The 24,523-nt window shown below is 31.4% G+C and overlaps 2 protein-coding genes across 3 annotated transcripts; both read left to right on the top strand.

Moving 5' to 3' along the window:
• The first annotated feature begins 737 nt into the window (after positions 1-737).
• Positions 738-9,865, top strand: LOC131665262 (xanthine dehydrogenase-like). The gene is made up of 24 exons (XM_058937035.1): positions 738-797; positions 1,627-1,684; positions 1,771-1,867; positions 2,332-2,567; positions 2,703-2,941; positions 3,008-3,149; positions 3,234-3,401; positions 3,493-3,569; positions 3,666-3,872; positions 3,948-4,132; positions 4,208-4,321; positions 4,409-4,550; positions 4,668-4,964; positions 5,033-5,155; positions 5,429-5,784; positions 6,316-6,490; positions 6,638-6,829; positions 6,897-7,042; positions 7,116-7,293; positions 7,364-7,492; positions 7,608-7,850; positions 8,495-8,749; positions 9,386-9,553; positions 9,628-9,865. Exons 1-24 carry the CDS (start codon positions 795-797, stop codon positions 9,670-9,672), a joined length of 3,975 nt encoding a protein of 1,324 aa, XP_058793018.1. The 5' UTR covers positions 738-794; the 3' UTR covers positions 9,673-9,865.
• Positions 9,866-16,147: 6,282 nt separating this feature from the next.
• Positions 16,148-24,496, top strand: LOC131665249 (xanthine dehydrogenase). 2 transcript variants are annotated; one of them, XM_058937017.1, is made up of 25 exons: positions 16,148-16,503; positions 16,941-17,117; positions 17,943-18,000; positions 18,083-18,176; positions 18,547-18,782; positions 19,416-19,663; positions 19,759-19,900; positions 19,982-20,149; positions 20,213-20,289; positions 20,358-20,564; positions 20,641-20,825; positions 20,899-21,012; positions 21,088-21,229; positions 21,298-21,594; positions 21,669-21,791; positions 21,880-22,235; positions 22,303-22,477; positions 22,552-22,743; positions 22,816-22,961; positions 23,037-23,214; positions 23,286-23,414; positions 23,487-23,729; positions 23,797-24,051; positions 24,123-24,290; positions 24,366-24,496. In XM_058937017.1, the coding sequence occupies exons 2-25, from the start codon at positions 16,977-16,979 to the stop codon at positions 24,408-24,410; spliced, it is 4,119 nt and encodes a 1,372-aa protein (XP_058793000.1). In that variant the 5' UTR covers positions 16,148-16,503; positions 16,941-16,976; the 3' UTR covers positions 24,411-24,496. The 2 variants fall into 2 exon arrangements, with proteins under 2 accessions (XP_058793000.1, XP_058792999.1); XM_058937016.1 differs by having other exon boundaries at positions 18,080-18,176.
• Positions 24,497-24,523: the final 27 nt, after the last annotated feature.

Here is a 24,523-nt window from a genome sequence, read left to right as displayed (position 1 = left end):
TTTCTTATTTATCGACCAAACCAGTATCTTATTTGAAAATGAAGTGTATACACACACACACGCGCGCGCGCGCGCGTTAGCAAGTGATAATAAACAAACCATTACTAATTTCGAATCATATTTTGAAATATTTTGGTGATTATATTTTGGTGCTATTAATATTGTCTACGGTTATATTTTTAAATTTACATAAAACTGTTGAATACTCCAGTGACTTAACTGCTGCATTGTGTTATATGCGTAATTTCATATCTCTATGGCTGGTTTGCATTGCAGACTTGCAGAGGCTTTCTCTTACTCCCTCTCAAATACCCAGACTTTTCTGTCTCTGTTCTTCTCCATTGCATGGTCGTCGGTTCATAAGAATGCAGTGTACTCACGTGTCCTTCACTTCTCATATTATCAGCAATCTTTTTTTTAATCCCATTCCCCTTTCCAGCTCGCTGGAAAAAAGAGTATAATGCGGTAAATACGTAATGTAACGAAGCTGTCGTGCAAGAGTATCAGGTAGTCTGGGAAGTAATACACAACTAGTAGCATACGAAGTTCCAGTGAAATAGTTTGATTATTCACGTGATCTCATAAAGACTATGGAACTTTGCTAAGAACGCTATTACGCTTAACTCTTAGCTATTGATCAATTCAAATAGAATTTCTAGTTACGTTTGTGATTTTTTGCTTCTTGAGATATGGAACGATTGAAAGCAAATAGTAACATCGATTTTGAAGATGAAATTTACTCTCATCAACCAGAGAATGTCACCAATTTTTTAGTTTTTTATGTTAATGGAAAAATGGTAAAATTGTATTTATTTAAATTATTTGCATTTAATATAATTGTGCCAATCAGAAAGTCAGGCGGAACAGTTGTGAAATGTACTGTTGAATATAATTTATCAGTATTTTCTCCATTTAAAATCTAGTTTGAGAATTCTAGAAAGATCCCATAACTGTCATATTAAAAAAAAAATTATATTTTTTTCTGAACGGTAGAGAAAACGAAAATTATTTTTGGACCGCTCGTTTTCTTTCTTTAAATCAGTACTCCAGATTAAGTGAAATATTTTTCGAAATGATTAATTTAACCATTTTTATGAAAATTAAAAAAAATTATTTTAATATGTTTTATGGATCGAATTTTAAAAAATTCTTATAAAAATTCTTATAAAAATTTATAAAAATTAATTATGTCGAAAAACTCTTCACTTAATTTCGAATGCTAATATATAAAAAAAAGACGAATCTGTCGAAAATGATTTTTGTTGGTTCTAGCATTCAGAAAAATGCGACAAACCAAATTTTTTCAAAAAATAAGGTGTTACGGTTAAAAAGACTTTCAAGAATTCCTAATTGAGAGTTTGAAACTTAAACAAGAAGAAAATGAAAGCATTTGTTGAGTACTTGGAAGTGAAAAAGTGTTCATGATAATAATTCTATAAAAACAATTTTTACACTATAGTAAAGATAACTTGTAATATTTACTTTTTTAATACCAGCTGGTGTTCTTAAGCAACTCGCAATATTTATGTATATCCGTATTAATATATATGTAAAATGAAGGGTATTAAGTTTGAATGTAATATTCGTCAGATCAATGAAAATTTTTCACATTCAGAAATTTTTTAGGTTGAAGATAGCGAAGTTGACCCGGAATGGACATTAATATATTATTTACGTAATAAGTGTATCCTTTTCATCATGTAAACAAGATGATAATGGATTATAAAAGTTCTCAATCATTGAAATATTATCTTTAATTGAGCTTTATAGTAGGATTGACAGGAACTAAATTAGGCTGCTCCGAAGGAAATTGCGGAGCATGCACAGTAATGATTTCGAGATATAATCGGACACAGGAAAAAATAATGTATCCTTTTATATATAAAGAATATAGAAATATAATTCTTGATAGCGTGAACAAACCATGTTTTTTTTTTAAAATGATAAAGTTATATTAAAATTCTGAAAGTACAAAAACTTTTTATCAAACATTTACATAATCGGATGCTATATTTATTATAACGTTTATTCAAACAAAACAATATTAAAAATTTCTTTCTTTTAAATTAAACAGATCTCGTCTGTAGAAATGTTTTGAGATATTTATTTTACTTTAATTATGTTGATGTCTTATATATTCAGATGAGTCAAATTGCACTTTAAACCTTCAACTAGTTAGACAACAAATCTCACGGCCAATTTTGTAAATAACACTTCTCTTTCAATATTTCTACAAGAATATATCTTTAAGTGATTGGAAAATCACATTTTTCATATTAGTATTACTTGAAAGTAATTACACATACATTAAAACTTAACACAACTTTAAAGTCATTTTGCAGCCAATGCATGTTTGACACCTATTTGTTCTGTACATGGTATGGCTATTACTACTGTGGAAGGTATTGGTAGCACCAGATCAAAACTACATCCGGTACAAGAACGAATAGCTAAATCTCATGGGTCACAATGTGGATTTTGTACGCCAGGAATTGTTATGTCTATGTATGCTTTGCTAAGGAGTAAGGCTATACCAACGATAAATGATATGGACATTGCTTTTCAAGGTGAGCCTAGCAGTGGGATTATAATTTTTGAAATTGCGCGCAACAAAGTATGTTTTTCTTAGATTTGTGTGTACGATATCTATATAATTGTATGTACAATATAATGCATAATATTAATTTTAAAATGTATTGCAGGAAATTTATGCAGATGCACAGGATACCGGCCTATCATAGAAGGGTTTAGAACTTTTATTGATAAATCAAAAGATTCTCATGGCTTAATGTTCAAAAACAATGAAGACATAAAAACATGTGCCTTAGGAAATGCTTGTTGTAAAAAAGTATTCACTTCAGAACCCGTGGAAATGTTCAATTCTAAAGAATTTTCATTGTACGATCCTTCTCAGGAGCTTATTTTTCCTCCACAATTACAAGTATGACAATTAACTTTATGTGCATCGAAATCATCTTGAATCACCGTAAACGTACATTATTTTCAGTTATCACCAAAATTAGATGATGAATATTTGATCATAAAAGGAAAAGAAGTTACGTGGTATCGACCAACTAGTTTGAAACAGTTACTCATTCTGAAAAACCAATACAACAATGCCAAAATAGTAGTTGGTAACACTGAAGTCGGTAAAATCGATAGAAATTCAAATTAATTTTTTTATTTATCTCCATTGTATTATTATTTTTACTACTATATTATATTAATTTCAGGTGTTGAAGTGAAAGTGAAACATTTTGCATATCCGATTCTTATTCAGCCTACTCAGATACAAGAATTAAGAGTACTAGAAGAAACAACTGGTGGAGTTAAAATAGGAGCTTCAATTCCGCTTACTGAATTGGAATCGTTTCTTCGAAACCAGATCTGTACAAAACCCGGTTCGTTATATTTCAACATTTTTATGAAATATAGATAAGATATTTTAGTTAATGTATGAATACTATATATCAAATACTTTTCTTGATGTAGAATATATGACAAGAATTTTCCGAAATATTGTCAATATGCTTCATTGGTTTGCTGGTCTACAAGTACGAAATGTTGCTGTAAGTATTATCGAAAATAATATATTGCTGACGATACTTTTAAGAAAGAATTTTCATTAAAAAAATTCTTAAAATGAATCACAATTATTTATGCAGTGCATTGGAGGAAATATTATGACAGGAAGTCCAATAGCGGATTTGAATCCAATCTTCATGGCGGCTGGCATAAAAATGAACCTTTGTAGTATTAAGAGAGGTTTTAGAAATGTTATAATGGATGATAAATTTTTCGTTGGATATCGACGTAATATCGTAGATACAGATGAAATTTTGATAGATATTGAGATTCCCTATAGCAATCCGGTAAACAACTATGCCTAGTCCATGTATAACAATTTGTCTACACTGTTATCAACTATTTATATATTTATTTCATAGAATCAATATTTTGTATCATATAAACAATCTAAAAGACGTGATGACGATATAACTATAGTAAACATGGCTATGAATATATTTTTTAAACCACGTACAAACATCGTTGAAAGGGCATTTTTATACTACGGAGGATTGGCTCCTGTTACAACTATGGCAATAAAAACATGCAAAAGTTTACAAGATATGTAAGATCTCTTTATCATTCGCATTTTGAGAAAGTAAAATATTTCACGATAGTTCATAAAAACCTCGAATTACAGGGATTGGACTCAAGATGTACTAACTAAAGTAATGGATACTCTTGTGCAAGAACTTCCACTTTCGGGAGATGCACCAGGTGGCATGATACTTTATCGTCGATCGTTAAGCCTAAGGTAAAATATTAGCGAATAAAAGTTAAGATTCTTGACGTAAAAGCATAGCATTTGTTTTATAAATACATTCAAAAAAAATTTTTTTAGCTTATTTTTTAAGGGTTTTATAAGTATTGCGAAACAATTAGAAAAAAACTTGGCAAACGTAATGGTTGTGCCGAAAGAACTGAATTCAGCAGCTGATGATTTTCACTACAAACCTCCTAAAAGTTCTCAGTATTATCAGATGGTAAAATTATGATAACATAATTGATTATGTATTCTTAATAGAGAGTACTCCAAAATTTTACAATGACACTAGTTTTATATATTAAGATTCTGATAACCTTCCATTACAATTAATCAGGTTCCTATTGATCAACCGTCAATTGACTTAATTGGAAGACCATTAGTCCATGCAAGCGCTTTTAAGCAAGCTACTGGAGAAGCCATTTACTGCGATGACATCCCTCGCATAAATGGCGAGCTGTATTTAGCTCTCGTACTATCTACTAATGCTCATGCTAGGATAATAGAAATCGATAAATCTAAGGCCTTAGCACTAAAAGGGGTAGTGGCTTATTTTGATGCTAATGATATACCGGATTATCGTAGACAAGTAGGACATATTATTAAAGATGAAGAGGTTTTCGTATCTGAGGAAGTAGGTTAAAATAATATTTATCGTGAAGTAAGTTATGCAAGATTATGATTGAAAATTTATGACGTTAGGTAACATCTCACGGTCAGGTAGTTGCAGCTATTATTGCAACTCACCAGTCAATCGCACAGAAAGCTGCAAGAATGGTGAGAATTGATTATGAAGAGATACGACCACTCATACTCACGATTGAAGTGAGTTGTTTTAATTATCATTTTATTATTATATGATTGTTTTATGTATTATTATATGAGTATTTTATGTCTATAAATAATTCGACTATCATTTGATTCATGCACTATTTATAATAGAAACAACTTCATGCTGGCTTCAAAAAGGTTTATTGATAAAATTTCGTTTGCATGAAGATTTCAGTAACATTAAAAATACAAAACAACATATAATAGAATAATTTCATCAATATAAATAAAATCATAGGACTTTTTTCATGTGTGTTATATTTGTAGGATGCCATAAAAGAAAATTCATTTTTCGATGATTGCACTCAAACAATTATTAAAGGAAATGTAAACGAGGCTTTTGCAATTTCTGATCACGTGCTTGAAGGTGAAATAAGAATCGGCGGTCAAGAACATTTTTATTTAGAAACTCAATGTACCATTGCTGTACCAAAAGAAGAACATGAAATGGAAATATTTTGCGCAACTCAAGATCCTTCAGGCACACAGAATCTTATTGCTCATGTTTTAGGAATACCCATCAACAAAGTGGCTATCCGCGTAAAGAGACTTGGTGGTGGTTTCGGTGGTAAAGAATCAAGACATATGCTCGTTGCTCTTCCCGTCGCATTTGCTGCTTATAAGTAATTAAAATTTAGCATTCAAGATAATTTCGCATAAAATAATTTCCTTCTTTTCTATTTTATATTGATATTTATTTTCTAATTTAAAAACAAATATTAATTTATTAATATTTTTATCGATGTATTCAATTTGTATCGATCTTTCTAACTTTAGTGTTACAAATTATTATATTTGCGTGTATTAATTTTTATTTCTATTATCAACATGACATGAATTCCTTTAAAATATTTTATTCAAAACTATAAGAAATTAAAAATTAAAAGTGAACATATTGAATTACTCTATATCATAAAAATTATAAACTTCTTAAAAAGATTTAAAACGCTTCAGTTTTTCACACGAGGCAATTATTATTTAAATTATACAACATAACGTAACTTCAAAACGTCTTTATCATAAGTTTATAGAAAGTCATAATGTCAGAATTATCAGAATGATATTATGGTTATATTCATACATACATGTTCAAAGAAAAAGCGTGTAATTTATGAAAGATCTTTACTATACTAATCTTTAATATATTTTTTTAGATTACAAAAACCGGTGAGATGCACATTGGATAGGGATGAAGATATGATGATAACAGGAACGAGGCATCCATTTTTATTTAAATACAAAGTTGGCTTCACAAACGAGGGAATAATAAAGGTTCTAGAAATATATGTTTATGCTAATGCAGGGTGCTCTCTTGATTTATCCAAACCAGTAAGTATACATTCGATGCATCTAATAAACACAAATATTTTCGTAAATTTTTCAATAAATATTCTTTTCATGTTTAATAAGATTTTGTTACGTAATAGAAAAAAATCGAAAATGATAATTGGTTATTTTTACATTTCAATATACTAGGCTGTATTTCGTGCTATGACTCACGTGGAAAATGCTTATAAGATACCAGTTATTAAAGTTATTGGTAAGTTATGTAAAACAAATTTACCGTCCAACACTGCATTTCGTGGTTTCGGTGGACCCCAAGGAATGTTTGCTGGTGAAACTATAATTAGACATATTGCTGAATATCTTCACAAAGACACAGTAAAGGTAAATTAAAAATAATAAACAAACTTAGATTATAAAAATCTCTAACTATTTAATTATTCATTTTTAGATTTCTGAACTGAATTTATATAAGGAAGGTGATGTTACTCATTATAATCAAATTCTCGAAAACTGTACATTACAACGTTGTTGGAAAGAATGCTTAGCATTTTCAAATTATCAAAATAGATTACAAGACATTCAAAAATATAATCAGTAAGTTTAATTTATGAACATATACGTAAGGAATGGAGGATACAATTATGAGACTATAAAATATTATATTCAGGGAAAACAGATATAAGAAAAAAGGATTAGCTATCATTCCTACAAAATTCGGAATAGCTTTTGAAACTTTATTTCTCAATCAAGGTGGAGCGCTTGTTCACATCTATACAGATGGATCAGTACTTCTGACTCATGGTGGTGTAGAAATGGGTCAAGGAGTACATACAAAAATGATTCAGGTTTTTATTTAAATATTCGATTATAATTTCAACTAATGAAATATTAAACAACGATTTTTCTGATTTTCAGATAGCTAGTAGGATCCTAAAAGTAAATCCAGATAAGATTTGTATAACTGAAACTGCTACTGACAAAGTTCCAAATACTATTGCTACGGCTGGAAGTACTGGATCTGATTTAAATGGAATGGCAATAATGGTCTATAAAATTACAATTACAAATAAACTATCCATAATAATAGAACTTTTAAATTTAATAAACTTAAATAGATAATTATTATTTAATGGACTTACACTAAAAATACTTTTTTCAGAATGCTTGCAATGAAATAATGAATAGAATAAAATACATAATTGAAGCTAATCCAGATGGTTCTTGGGAAAGTTGGGTTGAAAAGGCGTATTTTGATCGAGTTAGTCTTTCAGCTACTGGATTCTATCGTACACCTGATATTGGATACGACATTAATACCAATTCCGGTATCTTGTTCAACTATTATACGTATGGAGTAGCCTGCAGTGAGGTTCAAGTTGATTGCCTTACGGGAGATCATCAGGTAACAGTACAGTAATTCTATATTTCTTGGTTATTAATTATTTACTTCCGTTATAATCGTTATTTAAATATCCAAGTGAAAAGTTTTCTTATGAGTGGAATATATATATAGTAACAAAATTACAATTAAAATTAAAATCGTACCTAATGTTATAATTTATATTTGATAGGGAGATAGTTTTCTAAAATAAATTAGATATCAATACTACCGTAATATATAGATTTATTCAACAATTATTGGTATCACAAAAATATTAACAAAAATATAGCTTGAATAATACATTACGATACAAGTGCGGGAAAGTAGATTTTTGTTTCGTGTGGCCTTTACGCCAGAGCGAAGCGAGAAAAGCGAAACTCTTTCCCGAACATGTGCCGTGTCGTATTTTTTATACGACGTGTGGAAAGTGCGATTTTCAACGCACGTTTTCTGCCAAGCGTGCGGGAAAGATGCACTTTGCGCACGGAGTATCGAAAAAAAATTTTCATAATAAATGGGCTTTTGGAAATGAATTCATTACGAAATTATTATTTGGAAAAAATATATCTATCAGTAATCTATTTTCCTATAAAGGTATTTTGAGTACCCTCGTAATTTTATATAGAACTATTATTTTGTTACTGACAAGAATGTATTTCTCGTAGGTTTTGAAAACAGATATTGTAATGGATTTAGGAGAAAGCTTAAATCCCGCAATTGATATTGGACAAATTGAAGGAGCGTTTATACAAGGATATGGACTCTTTACAATGGAAGAAATGATCTACTCCCCAACAGGAATAGTTTTCAGTCGCGGTCCAGGCGTTTACAAAATTCCTGGATTCGCTGATATTCCACAAGAGTTCAATGTTTCTTTACTTAAGGGTACTTCTAACCCTAGAGCGGTGTATTCTTCCAAGGTAGTATGTTAATAACAGTACATTACGATAGATTCTTGTCTCGTGTGGTGTTTACGCCTGAGCGAAGCGAGGGTGGAAAAGTACACGAGACGAGAAACTCTTTTCCGAACATGTACCGTACCGTATTTTTTTATACAACGTGTGGAAAGTGCGATTTTTAACGCACGTTTTTTGCCGAGTCGGGGGGGGGGGGGGGACGCACGGAGTGTCGAAAAATTAATTACGAATGTGGGCTTGCAAAAGTTATTAGTATTACAAGTTTTTGAAAACTTACAGAAAATCAATTTTTATTTTGTAGTACAGATAAGAATACTGTAGATGTGCTATACAAATGTTTCGCATGCAATTTTTTTTTTCATATAAAATTGAAAAAAGAAATGAAATTTACTATATACTATTATATTTACGATATCAATTTTACATATATTTTATTAATATGCAATGCGAAAATAACTAATCAATTAGCTCGTTTTAATAATTTAAAAATATGTCTATTTTATCCAATAAAGACACGGCAAATGAAATCTATAGTAAAACCAAGAGAATGAATCTACTTTTACGAGTTTTAAAAGAGCATAATTATGTAAATTCGTTATTTAAATCAAATACTTGAAAATAAAGACAATTGTTTAACAGGCTGTTGGAGAACCGCCGTTGTTTCTATCATCTTCTATATTTTTTGCTATACGAGAAGCAATTAAAGCAGCACGATCAGATATGAATGTTGAAGGATATTTTAGACTAGATTCTCCAGCAACTGTTGCTCGAATACGTCTGGCATGTACAGATGATTTCACGAAAAAGGTATTAAGATAATAAAATTCGTCTTCTTTTTTGAATGAGCAATCGTAATAATAAACGTTTAATTTAATTTGTAGATAGGAAATGGTGATGGAAAAAAGCCATGGAATATAACGCCGTAATTGATACTATATCACAGAAACGTAATATAAGTTTCTTTAATGCATAACTTATGACTTAATAAACATGTCATAAATGTAAAATTTGAACAAATTTAGGAAGAGCTTTTAAAGTTGCATCTATTTATGAATGACAAATGAGTATATATTTATATAATATTGCATTACTTGTTAAATTATTTAATCTAAAATTAATCCTAAATGCAAATAAAAATATTTTTAAATGAAAGCCATCATTACATTACAATAATTTCAATTGAGTATCTACGTTTTGAAACGTTCATTACTTATTTTACATAAAAAAGACATTTGAGAACCCACCTGATCTCTGAATATATTTCTGACCGACATCATAAAAAAATTTTTTAATAGAAGTCCACCTCAAGAACAGTAAATAATGTAAAAACAAATTTATTATTACTTCTAACATTCGTAAAATCCGGTTCAAAAATCGATTTGTGGCATAACCCGATTTGTTATATCGTTCCCATAATGTTTAATGAATATTAACACGTGCATTATTGGAATATTTACAAACAATGTAGTATTGAGAAAATAATTACTCAATAAACAAATATACATATTAAATTTTGACTATTAGAAGCTAGACACTATAAGACATCCTTCGAAATTTGTTCGCTTCAATCCATCAATAATTATTTTGTTACGAGTGAGATTAATTAATTAATTAATTAATTTAGTTAGACTAATACAGGAGTAGCACACGGGACTCTCTTCAACCTGGTGTAACGTCGGTTGACGAGACAATTCTCAGGCGCACTTTTTTTTGGTCTATCCTTGCGGACAATAACCGGGACGTGCGTTGCCACTATCGCGGAAAATTCTTTTTTCGGCGACGGGGGATTGAAGCTTTACTATACCACACACTTGGCACTACAGTAATGCTTCGCGTTATTTTACCACACTCTTGGTAATAAAATAACGAAAAAGGGGAGCCTATCTAATATGCACTCGACCACACGCTTGGCAATCGAGTGTAACTATCTAAGAAAGAAAAACCCGTACGCGAAACTAGGAAAGGAAAGAGTAAGGAGAAAAAAGTTAATGGAAAGTAGTTAGAGTGTAAATTTTTTTATTTAATTTTTCTTACTCACTTTTTATAATAGTTTTCCCACACACACTGAAAAATTAACTGGAACTTGAACAGACGAAATCGAAAAATTAACTGGAACTTGAATAAACGAACTCGAAAAAGATACACAAAACGAATTAGAGAAACTAGAAAAATCTGAGCGAACTAGAAAACAACTGCCCAATTTTCTTGAAAAGCTCTCTTTTATACTTTTCGCAAGAGACTCCCACTCGAAATTCTTTCATTTTTGGGCAGGAAGAATTCAAATTTTCTCAACTTAATTGGTTGGAAAATATGGGGAGTGTCTCAAGCGTAAGCAAAATTCGAACCCTAATTGGCCGGGGGCGAAGTGTGCGGGAGTGGCCTCATTTAAGCGCTGTGGGCCCTCTTCACATAGATGGCCCTCTATGTACTATTTTGACCTTTAATTATTTAAACTAATTCTATTTAAAATCAATTGCCTGTGTGGTACTCTAATTTTACAAAAATATCTCTTGATCTATAATAAAACTAAAGTACAGAACAAAAGTTAAGAATTATATTTATCTGAAAACAACCAAGATATTAATAGTCTTAACTATTAATTAATTATTAAAAAGCCTTAAGAAATGCTGAAAAATCAGAGTTAATTATAATAAATATTGTCATTAACTTTCGTTCAAGCCATTCTTAAATTTTCTAAAGCAAAGTTGAGCGCATTCAACAATTAAACATACAAAATTAGTAAAAAGAAAATCCTAATAAATACAAAAAGATAATGAATTATTCCCATATTTATATTTAGGTATAAAATTAAAACATATCCGAGCAATAAACAAAAACTATTAATTAAAATAGTCCTTGTTGATTACTCGAATGTTACTCACAATGGATAAATTTCGCAATTTTTTAAGAGATCTGCAAGCAAATGCGCTTCTTTCAATTTAAAAGAAATTAGTAATATTGAGAATAAATTATTTAAAATAAAATAACAGTACTATCGGCAGGATGCACATGTGCGCTGCAGATCTCTACTTTCTAAAGATGCTCGCAATCTGGCTACTCCGGATGGCTCGATCGTAAAATCGCTCTGATTGTTTTCAACATCCGAAGATTGCCACATGCGCGAGCCGAAAACTGCCGTTCACAGAAAAAATTTTCCTTATTTAGCTGTACGCAGTTTTTTATCGTAATTTACGAGCTAAGTGTGTAGCCGGTATTTTTTGTCTTTTTTTTTTTTGAGCCGCCGTTACACTGGTTCTGAGTTGAAGAACCTCCTTAAAGACGAACTCAAGGTGAGTGTTGCTAACTGAACTTTATCAAATAACAGATTCTGAACAAAGTTTAAGCGTTATGAAAAAATATAATCCTTTTGATATAAAATATATTAAAGTAATAACTCCATGTTTTTGGAGATTGTAATGATTACACGATTGTTATATAAAAAAAGTATAGATATTAGTATTTCACATAGTAAGTGAGGGAGTGTTCATACGGGATCCCTCTTCCTTCCTGACCCCGGGGCCGTTCCTGTTCGAGATTTTATATGCATACATCATCTCCATAACTTCAATCTCAGTGGTAAGTTTCATAATGAATGCGAGATGCGCATCTTAATCTATAAACTCGAAATTACAGATATGGCGTGCGCATACGAAGCGTGGACACTCCCTGATATATTTCTTCCTTTCTTCAAAATGGATTTTTCCTTTTATAAAAAATAGATGATTGGTAAGTAAAGCTATTCTATTCATGATTTGATTGGCTGAATGTAGTCACGTGGGTTGAAAACTGCATTGGACATTCATTTGCGACCCGTGAAGTTCAAAATCTAAATTATTTTTGATGCTTGAACATCAATGGAATAAAATCATTTTTTTCTAACAAATTGCGGGGCATAATTGCCAAAATAAGACCTTTAAATTAATTTCGTTTTGTGTTATAAATGTTCAAATATATCGAAAATAATTCATCTTTGAATTTCACGACTCACGATTTAATATTTAAGTGTATTAATTGTGCAGATAATATTATAATGTAGCATAGCAACTGACATATTTAGCGAATTGGCAGTAATCTATGTGTTTTACATGGTCAATATATTCGTAAACCTTAAATAAACTCTACATTCACTCAATTCACTAGGATAAAGTAATACTAATGTTCTATTTTCAATTGCAGTTATTCCTTATACAGATAAATATCTTTGTTATAAAGTTAAGCTTCGAATAAATGCCATCAATATGATGAAAACAATTGTAAATTGATAAATTATTTCATATAAAATATTATGAAGTGATTACGACTCATTTGGCGCAGTAATTTATTTCAACATTTTTTTTAGTTATATGTATGTATTGTCAAGGCTGAGTATTTGAAAAGTGATGATTATGATGATTGTTAAAACTGAAAATTTAGAAAATGATTTTAAGGGGCTACTTGGGTTAAAGAACAACTTCTTTAATTATTTTTTTGATAGAAGATAACATATTGAAGTGATATATTTTATCACTATCAAATAAATTAAGTTTTGAACTATTTAAAAAAAAAATGTTTATAAAAAAATATCGAAAATACGTTCTCTTATGGCTATTTTACAAAAACCTTCAAAAAATTATAACTTAGATTAATCATTTTAAACAAAAAAACCAAACTTTTTCTGTTAGTGTATGAGTTTAGCATGTACTTGAACGAAGGATTTGTAAAAAAGTTGAAATCTAAATTTTTGGCGAGGTTGCATGTCAAAAATTTATTTTTTGACATAAAAACCTAATATTTAATGTCATGTGTAACAAATTTCAATAAATGAAAAAAAAAAATCTTTCGTCCAAATAAAATATATTCTATTTAAAAGAAGTGTGCAAAATTTGGATAAGATTTGTGCATTAGTTTTTGAGCTATTGTGTGCACCGACTTGAAAATTACCATTTCGAGAAAAACGCGTTTAAAGTTTAAAGTAAGAAAAAAAACGATTTTTTCGAACTTACATAGAATCATCGATACCAGGCCTATAAAGCAATTGTCCTCTTGCATCAGCTACGTCTAAAGTCTCTTTTTGCTTATATCTAAATTAAACTAAATTTCACTTCAGAAGTTGCATTAAATGAAAAATATAATTCACACAGGTGGGGCAGATCAAAGTGGGGAAATCGCTCCCTGTTCCGTACGACCGAGTATAATTTAACCGTGGTTTCTCGGCTCGTTCGGCAGGCATCATTCAAGTATTAGTCAGAAAGCTCTTGGCTATCAGCGAGGCAAGTTGTCCATTCGTTATTAACTCGATTCAAGCGCACTTATAATTTCCGATCGTCTAAAGACATTATTTGTTTTTACAATTTGATTTCATTTGATTATTTATAATTAATAAATACTAATAATTTTTTGTCATAATAATAAATTAGATATAATTTTGTAATAATTGTTTTTATTCACACTACTCTTATCGCGAACACTCCCCTTTCTAATATATAGCACGGATCGACATCAAACTTTCAGAGAGTACTTTTGTTGAGTTTTACTTTAAGATGAAACAATAATAAAAACAATTTTTTCATTATGTTAAACCCACTCAACTTCTTAAGAAAATAACAGCGATGAATCAGCAAAAACTGATTTACAGTATTTTTGATCAGACCCAACTGATAGTTCGATGTTTTTAAAAAAACAGAAATAAACTTACCTTACCCATTACCTATAGCTAAACACTGCTATTAAATTTGAAAAGGTTATTGAATTTAAATATCAACGTAATTGAATAATTATTTACTAATTAATCTTGAAGATACTAATCAAATTTACGAACTAATAACGGCTGTCGTTAAAATTAAAAATTTCCTTTATAAGAGTTTTGATTCAAGTATTAAACTGCGTATTAATTATATAAACAAGAAAAAAGCCCGTGAAGCAAGCTTGATGATGAAACTAGTGTTACATTCTTGTCGGAAATAATTTAGGCATAAAATTATAATAAATAGAAATTATCAGTTAGTAACATTTGCTAACGGTTATTTACGATTTATAACCGTTTCTTATTGTCAGATTTTTGACATGTATAAGAATTATAATGAGTTATTTTCAGTTAAAAACAGGCATTATTAAATAATAACAGTTTGTTTAGTTACTAGCAGTTAATTGCATTTTTATTCACCAAAACAAATTTATTTTTAGAAATAATAGATGCAAATAACTATAAATAATTATTTCCAACAAGGATTATATGTTGTTTTCATAAGCAGAACAATGTTAAGGCTTGTTTTAAGAAAAATATCTATGTAATTTTTGTTATGGTTCAAAATTGTTAGATATTATATTGCATATTAGCCAATGAATGAATTTGATTACTGATTATCAGTTTTAATATACAAGTATTTTATCTGCAGCGTAATAACGTACGCATGAATTCATTCAGTAACGATTTGGTTTCATTTGAAATTCCGTTAAGGTAAATTAATACAAATGAAGCATTACCTAATTCAAAATGACTAAAGGTCAAACAAGAAAATAGAAGATTCATATTACATGTAAATTGGCGGTTAATATAGTACATAAACTAAATTATATTTCATCCTACTCTTCGCAAGTTCACTATTCCGGAAAAAAAAGAAAAAGAAAACGTAATAATTTGTTTGGAATAATTTGTCTATTTGAATTTGATAAATATATCTAGTTTTAGGAAAAGAAGAATGTCTGTCGATTTGCGAAATAATTTGTGGGTTGAGCTTAGATTACATTATGTAGAAATTTCTCAAATTATATCGAATGTGAAAGGTGCACACAACTTACACACACACACTCGCGCGCGCGCATACATATAATGTCTCGCTGTTCGAATAGATTTATAATAACAAATAAATGCTTTTTAAACTGATGAATTTTAATAGAGTGGAAAACAGAGCATCTGTTATTCACAATAATCACTTGGATTATTTGTTCTCGACAAAGTATCATTGATAAATAACGATTAATGCTACAAGTCCAGTGAAATGAGTAAGAGCTGTGGTCATGTTGTATTGCACCTGGAATATCGAAATGAAGGAGATAATCAAGATTTGATCGAAGGATGCGTCAAACTAGTTAAATGGGACTTAATCGACGGTCGCTGCGTTGCGTGCCAACTTGAGCGCACGGATGTTTTTACATTACGTAAATTGCGCTCCGTTCCCCGCTGCGTCCGCATGCTCGACGCAAGTGCATATTTTTATGTATTCGTCGACTCGCATTCGGATACGACGAGTTTCAGGCTAAACGGTTGGCGGTGACGGCGGCGGCGGCGGCGGCGGCTCGGCGCGGCTTCCTGCGGCTGCATTCAAGAAGCACCACGGTGGAGGGAAGTGCAGCATGACCCGCATATGCTCGTCGCTTCGCACATTCTCGGGACATTCGCGGATTATCCCTTCTCAAGGCACATTCAATCCTGGCAATAATTGTTATCACTTCAATAGCCGGAGACATCTGCATCGCGCGCGCATATATCGTCTTCGGTCGGCCATCGCGCGCGGTTATCGTGTTTATCTCTGCAGGCTTGCTTTAAGGGCTATAGCTATTATATACATGCACATCGTCATTAAGCTATAGCTCACGTGTAGATCATCATCGTGATTTGCAACTCGTAGCAGCGGCAACCTACTCAAGCGCGAAAAGGGGCGGCGCATGTTCCTGCTTGAACTTTTCTTTTTCATTCGTCTTGCAGCACTTTCTTCGCTGTCCCCTAAAGCAACTACACTTGCATCGTAACCGGTTCACCTTGAAAAACAAAATCGCAGGTCAGTCACTTTTCTGCTTAATATGTTCTTCTCGTCCACTGAACGAAATATATTTCAGTTCGCGTGCTCGGGTAGGCCAGTCAGGAGCGCTCGTGTTCTTCTCATTTATATACGTTCGTATAAAAAAGTAGTTTACGCAATGCATCAATGCAGTTTGCTTTTACTCATATACAACCTGTTCTTTACTTTAAATTTGTATAATACATTGTTTTAGCATTACAATATTGTCAGTCGAGTGAGCTTGAAATCAACAATTGCTTTCAAACAATAGCGACACAAAAAAACTGTTTACCTAAATGGAAAGAATGCTTATAGAGAATCTTTGTATCTAGAAATACTCTTTTGTTCTGAAGATTGTGTGCATTTTTCTTAAATATAATATTTGCTTAAATTATTCAACAATACGTGGTTGTAAATTGCATGTTTCTTATTTCTAGTGCATCGAATGCTTTTCTAAGCAAATCACTGGCATAATGGATGTGAAAAAAATGAAAACGAATACCATCGGACGAGAGAACGGAGGCAACATCAAGGAGGACTACTCAATCAATGGTGACTCCTACCAACGTTCGAAGATTAGCAATGTTCTTGTCTTTTACGTAAATGGCAAAGAGGTAAATGCATTTTCAATGAAAGGAACATTGATGTTTTTTTTCTTTTGTTAAAAATTTACTGGCAAAGAAAAAGCAAAACATGCTACTAATTTTTCTACATATCAATTAGTGTATACTTTATTTCTTCATGATTATTATATTAGTTAACATGTATGTAGAATTTTTTTTGAAATTTTACGATGCACTACATACAACGCAATTTAAATCATTGCGAGCGTATAAATCTTACCGATAATAATATATAAACAAGTGAGTTAGTTTTCAAGTGGAATGTCATTGGAATATTATCTATGAACATGACTAAAAATAAAAAAATCCTAAGTAAAATATATTAGTAAACAGTTGATTCTACTTAACTAACGTAGTCAATGCAGGCATACAATTGAATAGCAAAATATTTAAATCGAAATATTATTAAATCGAAATAACAAAGCTTTTTATAATTTTATTTATTACATACAGTATCAATTATTCTTAGTAAAGAAAATTGAGAGTGCCCAAACTAAACATAGCGAGTAAATTATTCATCATCTGAGCACGGGTAGATTAGATAAGTATCTATACGTTACATAGTTAAATATTATCTTTGCATGAGTTTATTCGTTACATATTGCCTCATTTTTCCATCGACTAGTTCTTTCGCTTGCAACAAATATCTCTGATGAATAAATATTTTCAATAGATTACTGATAATATCGATTTGATAAAATGTCCGATTATCGATGACAAACAATGTGCAAAAATTTCTATAAACTTTCCACTCTATCATTCTAGGAATTATCTTCATTGATAACAGACAATTGCAATTTGTTTAACTTATTTCAGGTCAAAGATGATGAAGTCGATCCTATGTGGACACTCCTTCACTATCTTCGAAATAAGTGTATCCTTTATTAATTAACTTAAAAGTATTATAAACTAAATTTCTATCTGACAAATTATATTCTTAACATAAAAAATAGTAGGTTTAGTTGGTACTAAATTAGGATGTGCTGAAGGAGGATGCGGCGCCTGCACGGTCATGATTTCAAGATACGACCGTAAATCGAATCGAATAGTGTATCCTTTTCCATTGTAAAAAATAGCTGACACTTTTTATTACATAAATCCTTTTGCATAAATAAAAAATTGTTAGCTTATTTTACATGGACAAAAAGTCACATGCTGACTAGGTAAACAACGTCATTACTTGTAGACATGAAAATAACTGGAATATTTATAACATATACAGATAAAAATAGTTGTAATTATGCTTGTATAGCTTTTATAAAAAAATATTAATATTTTTCACGATTATCTCAATTATTAGCGATAACCGATATTGACTTTAAATGTAATAATATGATCTTAGAAATGAAATACAACATAAAGAAATTATAATTCAGTAAAATAATTCACATATGATATTTGCCTTAAAGAAGAGTTGTAGTCACTTCTCAGCGAATGCATGTTTGACTCCCATATGCGCTCTTCATGGTATGGCTGTTATAACCGTAGAAGGTATTGGCAGCACTAGAACAAAGCTCCATCCGGTACAAGAGCGAATAGCTAAAGCACATGGTTCGCAATGTGGTTTCTGTACACCCGGTATCGTCATGTCGATGTATGCTTTGTTGAGAAGCATGCCGAAACCGACAATGACTGATATGGAGGTTGCTTTTCAAGGTATTTGGAATCAAGATGACACGTGTATCCTCTCTTATTTTTTCATGGCTATTTTATGAATTATGCAGCATTTATTTATTTATGTAATTAATTATCAACAATATCCAAAATAATTTTTCAAAGATTATTGAGAATATTCAAATATTCACAAGTTATAAACAGTAGGGAACTGTTCATAATTAATCTTGTCCGCTATAACTTGATATCGGTTATTTGCATGTTATTTGATGCTACGACAATTACGTCTTCGGACATCTGATTTTTTTATTAACATGCAAGCCTGACGTAGAATCATTTACGTAAGTTCATTCTTTTTTTACTGCGTGAAGTTAACAGATATCAAGAGTAAAACTGATTCAACGCTATCAATATATGCTTGACTTGGACTTATTAATACATTATTCAGATTTCGTAGGTACCAAATAAATGATGAATAAAGATCGATGTATTTATAGATGATCAGCTTTCGTTATATGATAACGTTATTAAATTGGATAAAAATAGGACGTTATCTTAATATCTTAATTTAAAATATTATTTATCACTCACAGAAGTCATCTTTGCAAACAAAGCAATTGGAATGGAATTAAAATGATTCAGTAATGCATCCGTTCTAATGTAATGTTTTTTCAGGTAATCTATGTAGATGTACTGGGTACAGACCGATTATAGAAGGTTTTAAAACTTTCACTGAGGATTGGCAACAGTCACAAAGGCTATCCCAAACAATAAATGAAAAAAATGTCGAATCAAAAGTTTGTGCCATGGGAGATGCTTGCTGCAAAAAGGCCTTTTCGTCCGAACCTACTGAAATATTCAATTCCAAAGAATTTCTACCGTATGATCCATCTCAAGAACCCATATTTCCCCCGAAACTACAGGTGAGTGAAAAAAAAGTACTGAAAGGAAAATATCTATATATGATTATCAATCCGATTTAATGTAATTTCCGATCTTTTTGGTAAAAACAAATTAGTTGTCTCCCAACCACGATGAAGAGTACTTAATTATAAAAGGAAAAGAAATCACTTGGTACAGACCGACGTGCTTAAAAGAAATTTTAGTATTAAAACAACAGTATCCGAATGCTAGAATAGTTGTAGGGAACACTGAAGTTGGTAAGAATATTGAAGTAATAAAATGATCTTCAAAAATAAAAATCGATCATTATTGCGTCATTATTTCAAAATAATTTCTAGGTATTGAAGTGAAATTCAAGCATTTTGTATACCCTGTACTTATTTCGCCTACGCAAATTAAGGAAATGAGGGAAATATCAGAATTGAATGACGCTATGAAAATTGGAGCAAGTGTGACATTGATTGAGATGGAAGATGCATTTAGACAACAGCTGAAAATCAAGCCTGGTAAATCATAATTAACAATTCAATAAAAAAGAACACAGTTTTAACAATGATCAATTATTATAGAGTATAAAACTAGAATATTTAAAGCATCGATTGAAATTTTACATCGATTTGCCGGTAAACAAATCAGGAATGTTGCGGTGAGTGTTGCTAATTGTCTTCAATTTAAGCTGACCGCAAGAATACATGGTACGTGCTCTCACTATAGGCTATTGGCGGAAATATTATGACTGGTAGTCCAATTTCTGACATGAATCCCGTATTGATGTCTGCTGGAATTAAATTGAATGTTTGCAGTCTTGCAAGAGGTTTCAGGACAGTTACAATGGATCACACATTTTTCACTGGTTACAGGCGTAATGTTATCGCACCAGATGAAATATTAGTATCGATCGAAGTACCTTTCTCACTTCCAGTAAGTTAATTGATAAAATAATAAGCACAAGTTAAGTTTAAATTGAATTATTGCTAATTATTGTGTACCTTTTCAGAATCAATACTTCGTTGCATACAAGCAAGCCAAGCGGCGAGATGACGACATTGCGATAGTTAATTTAGCTCTTAATATTCATTTTAAACCGAAAACAAGTATAGTTGAAAAAGCTTTTCTAGCATTCGGTGGAATGGCGCCGACAACAGTTTTAGCTAGAAAGACTTGCGAAGCCATGGTTGGCAGGTGATGTCCGTTTCCCTCGTACACCAAAATATGATTGAAATAAATTCTTTACTATAATATATTATCATTGTAGACAATGGAACGAGAAATTATTAGAACTGGTTACGAACCGACTTATCGAAGAACTTCCGTTATCTGGAGATGCTCCAGGTGGAATGATTTTGTATCGTCGGTCATTAACTTTAAGGTAACAATTTACAATTATACAAAGTAAATGGACCTCGTGAGAAAACGATGCTAATTTCGATTTTTTTTCTATTAGCTTATTCTTCAAGGGTTTCGTGTATGTAACAAAACAACTTAGGAACCACGTTTTCGATGTGGAACCTATACCAAAGGATATCGAATCAGCCGGTGAAGGTTTTCACTACATACCACCAAAAAGCTCGCAATATTATCAAGTTGTAAGTTTTATTTTTTTTATCTTAAATGTATCAAAGCTTTCGTTGTTTAAAAATATTTGACTTTCAAGGTATCAAATAATGGAAGTACAACCGACCTGGTTGGGAAACCTATAATTCATGCAAGTGCATACAAACAAGCAACTGGTGAAGCAGTTTATTTGGATGATTTGCCGAAAATTGTTGGAGAGTTGTACTTATCGTTCGTACTCTCCACAAGAGCTCATGCAAATATTTTAAAAGTCGATCCATCCCAAGCTCTTAATTTGAAAGGGGTGGTTGCATTTTTTGATGCCAACGATATTCCTGACCACGAAAATTCCATCGGACCAATATTGCACGATGAAGAAATGTTCATTTCTAAAAAAGTATGTAATTTCACAACTCCAAATAATTGAAATACCTGGGAGCTAAATATTTATCAAAAGTTCAAATTCGATAGGTAACAAGCCAAGGACAGATTATTGGAGCTGTTGTAGCCGTGGATCAGCATACAGCTCAACGAGGCGCGCGATTAATCAAAGTCGAATACGAAGATATACAGCCAATAATAATATCCATCGAAGTGAGACATTTAAACTTCTCGAATTTTGTAATTTTTTGTAAAGAATAAAAATGAACAACAAATGATCTGAAATAAAATATAATTGTAGGAGGCTATAAAGCACCAATCTTTTTTCGATGGCAGTGGCAAATGTATTGTGAAAGGGAACGTCGACAAAGCGTTCGCCGAGTCGGATCACGTAATAGAAGGCGAAGCTCGTATGGGTGGACAGGAACACTTCTATCTGGAGACTCACGCTTCATTTGCGATACCACGGGAGGAAGATGAAATTGAGCTTTTTTGCTCAACTCAGCATCCCTCAGAGATACAAAAGCTTGTTGCACATGTGCTTGATGTACCTATCAACCGGATTAACGTGCGCGTCAAACGACTCGGCGGTGGCTTTGGTGGCAAGGAGTCTCGCGGAATATCCGTTGCTTTACCCGTCGCTTTTGCAGCTCACAGGTAATTTGACACATTTACCTATTCTTACAATGATTCGATTACTTTGATTTTTTTAATTATTTCATAGGTTGCGAAAACCAGTAAGATGTATGCTTGACAGAGATGAGGATATGATGATTAGCGGGACAAGACATCCGTTTTACTATAAATATAAAGTTGGATTCACTAAGGAAGGACTAATTAAAGGCATCGAAATACATATTTACAACAACTGTGGATATTCCTTAGATCTTTCTATGTCTGTAAGTATTTTAACAATTAAGATTTCCAAAACTAAATAATTCTTTGATTTATTTTAATGAAACTTTATATGTAGATTTTAGAACGGGCTATGTTTCACTTTGAAAATGCTTACAAAGTGCCGAATACCAAAGTTTTTGGATACGCCTGTAGAACTAATTTACCTTCAAATACTGCTTTCCGAGGCTTTGGCGGACCTCAAGGTATGTTTGCTGCCGAACATATGATCCGTCATGTTGCAGATTATTTGGGTCGCGATGTCATGGAAGTGAGAATAACGGATTATTTTACTCATTTGGCCATTAATTGTGTAATAATATAATAATATAAATGTTTAAAGATTTCAGAAATGAATTTGTATAGCGAAGGTGATGTAACTCATTATAATCAGTTATTAGAGAATTGTACCTTGAGAAGATGTTGGGATGAATGTATTGCTTTAGGGAATTTTAGGGAAAGAATGGAAAATGTAAAAGCGTTCAATAAGTAAGACTTAAAATGTTTTCTTGATAAGTGGAAGATATAATTATTTTAAGAATTAATTTGAAAATTTCATTATAGAGAACATAGGTATAGAAAACGAGGATTGGCTATTGTACCAACAAAGTTTGGTATAGCTTTTACAGCATTATTTTTGAATCAAGCTGGAGCACTAGTTCATATATATACCGATGGCTCGGTACTTCTAAGTCATGGTGGAACTGAAATGGGGCAAGGATTGCACACAAAGATGATTCAAGTAAAGCGATTTGAACTATGTTTTTAATAATTTAGATAAAAATGAAAAAATAAAAATATAAACTCTCTTAGGTTGCCAGTAGAGTTTTAAAAGTAGAACCAGATAAAATCCACATAGCTGAAACAGCGACAGATAAAGTACCTAACACATCAGCAACTGCAGCTAGTGCAGGCTCAGATTTAAATGGAATGGCTGTAATGGTAATTAGTCATTCTTTTCAAAATCGATGATGCAATTTATAAAATATCTAAAAAATATCTTTGCTCCTATAGAATGCTTGCCAAGAAATAATGAATAGACTCCAACCTATAATAGATGCTAATCCAGAAGGTACATGGGAAGACTGGATAAAGCAAGCCTACTTCAATAGAGTTAGTTTATCTGCCACTGGATTCTATAGAACTCCTGGAATAGGATATAACTTTGTTACTGGAGAAGGTAAACCATTCAACTATTACACATATGGTGCTGCAAGTTCTGAAGTTGAAATAGATTGCCTCACTGGAGATCACCAGGTAAATTTTCACAATAAAATGTACAAATACAAAATATTGGTAATGATTACATTTACTCTGAAAATAGGTCTTGAGATCTGACATTGTTATGGATCTTGGGGAAAGTTTGAATCCAGCCATAGACATTGGACAAATAGAAGGAGGGTTCATTCAAGGATATGGACTTTTTACTATGGAAGAAATGATATATTCTCCAACAGGAACTATGTTCAGTAGAGGACCAGGAGTATATAAAATACCAGGATTTGCCGATATACCACTTCAATTTAATGTTTCTCTTTTGAAAAGTGCAAGTAATCCAAAAGCAGTATATTCATCAAAAGTAAGAAATATTAGCAATCTCATTTTTATTTTTTATTTTTTTATAGAAAAATATAAAACTCTTATTTATAGGCTGTTGGAGAGCCACCATTATTTTTAGCATCGTCAATTTTCTTTGCTATTAAAGAAGCTATCAAAACATACCGAGAAAACATGAACATACAAGGATACTTTAGGCTAGATTCTCCAGCTACTTCTGCTCGTATACGAATGTCATGTGTAGATCCATTGATCAAAAAGGTAATAAAATAATGTATCTGTGATCAAATAATATAGAATTTCTAATTAAATAAATTAAAAATTTATATATTTTAGATTGGAGACGGAGATGGAAAGAAAGCTTGGAACATGATTCCATAAGCTACAAATAGAAAATAAAAAAAATTTTTTAAATAATAAATTATGAATATATTTATGCAATTGTAAATGATTTTATAATAAAAAATTTATTACTTTTAATGTAATTTTATCTA

The sequence above is a fragment of the Phymastichus coffea genome, unplaced genomic scaffold (assembly GCF_024137745.1).
Source record: "Phymastichus coffea isolate CEN01 unplaced genomic scaffold, Cenicafe_Pcof_1.1 PCOF00048, whole genome shotgun sequence".
Taxonomy (NCBI): Eukaryota; Metazoa; Arthropoda; class Insecta; order Hymenoptera; family Eulophidae; genus Phymastichus; species Phymastichus coffea.
The sequence above is the reverse complement of the archived record's forward strand: the minus strand, read 5'-3'. Positions and strand labels throughout refer to the sequence as shown.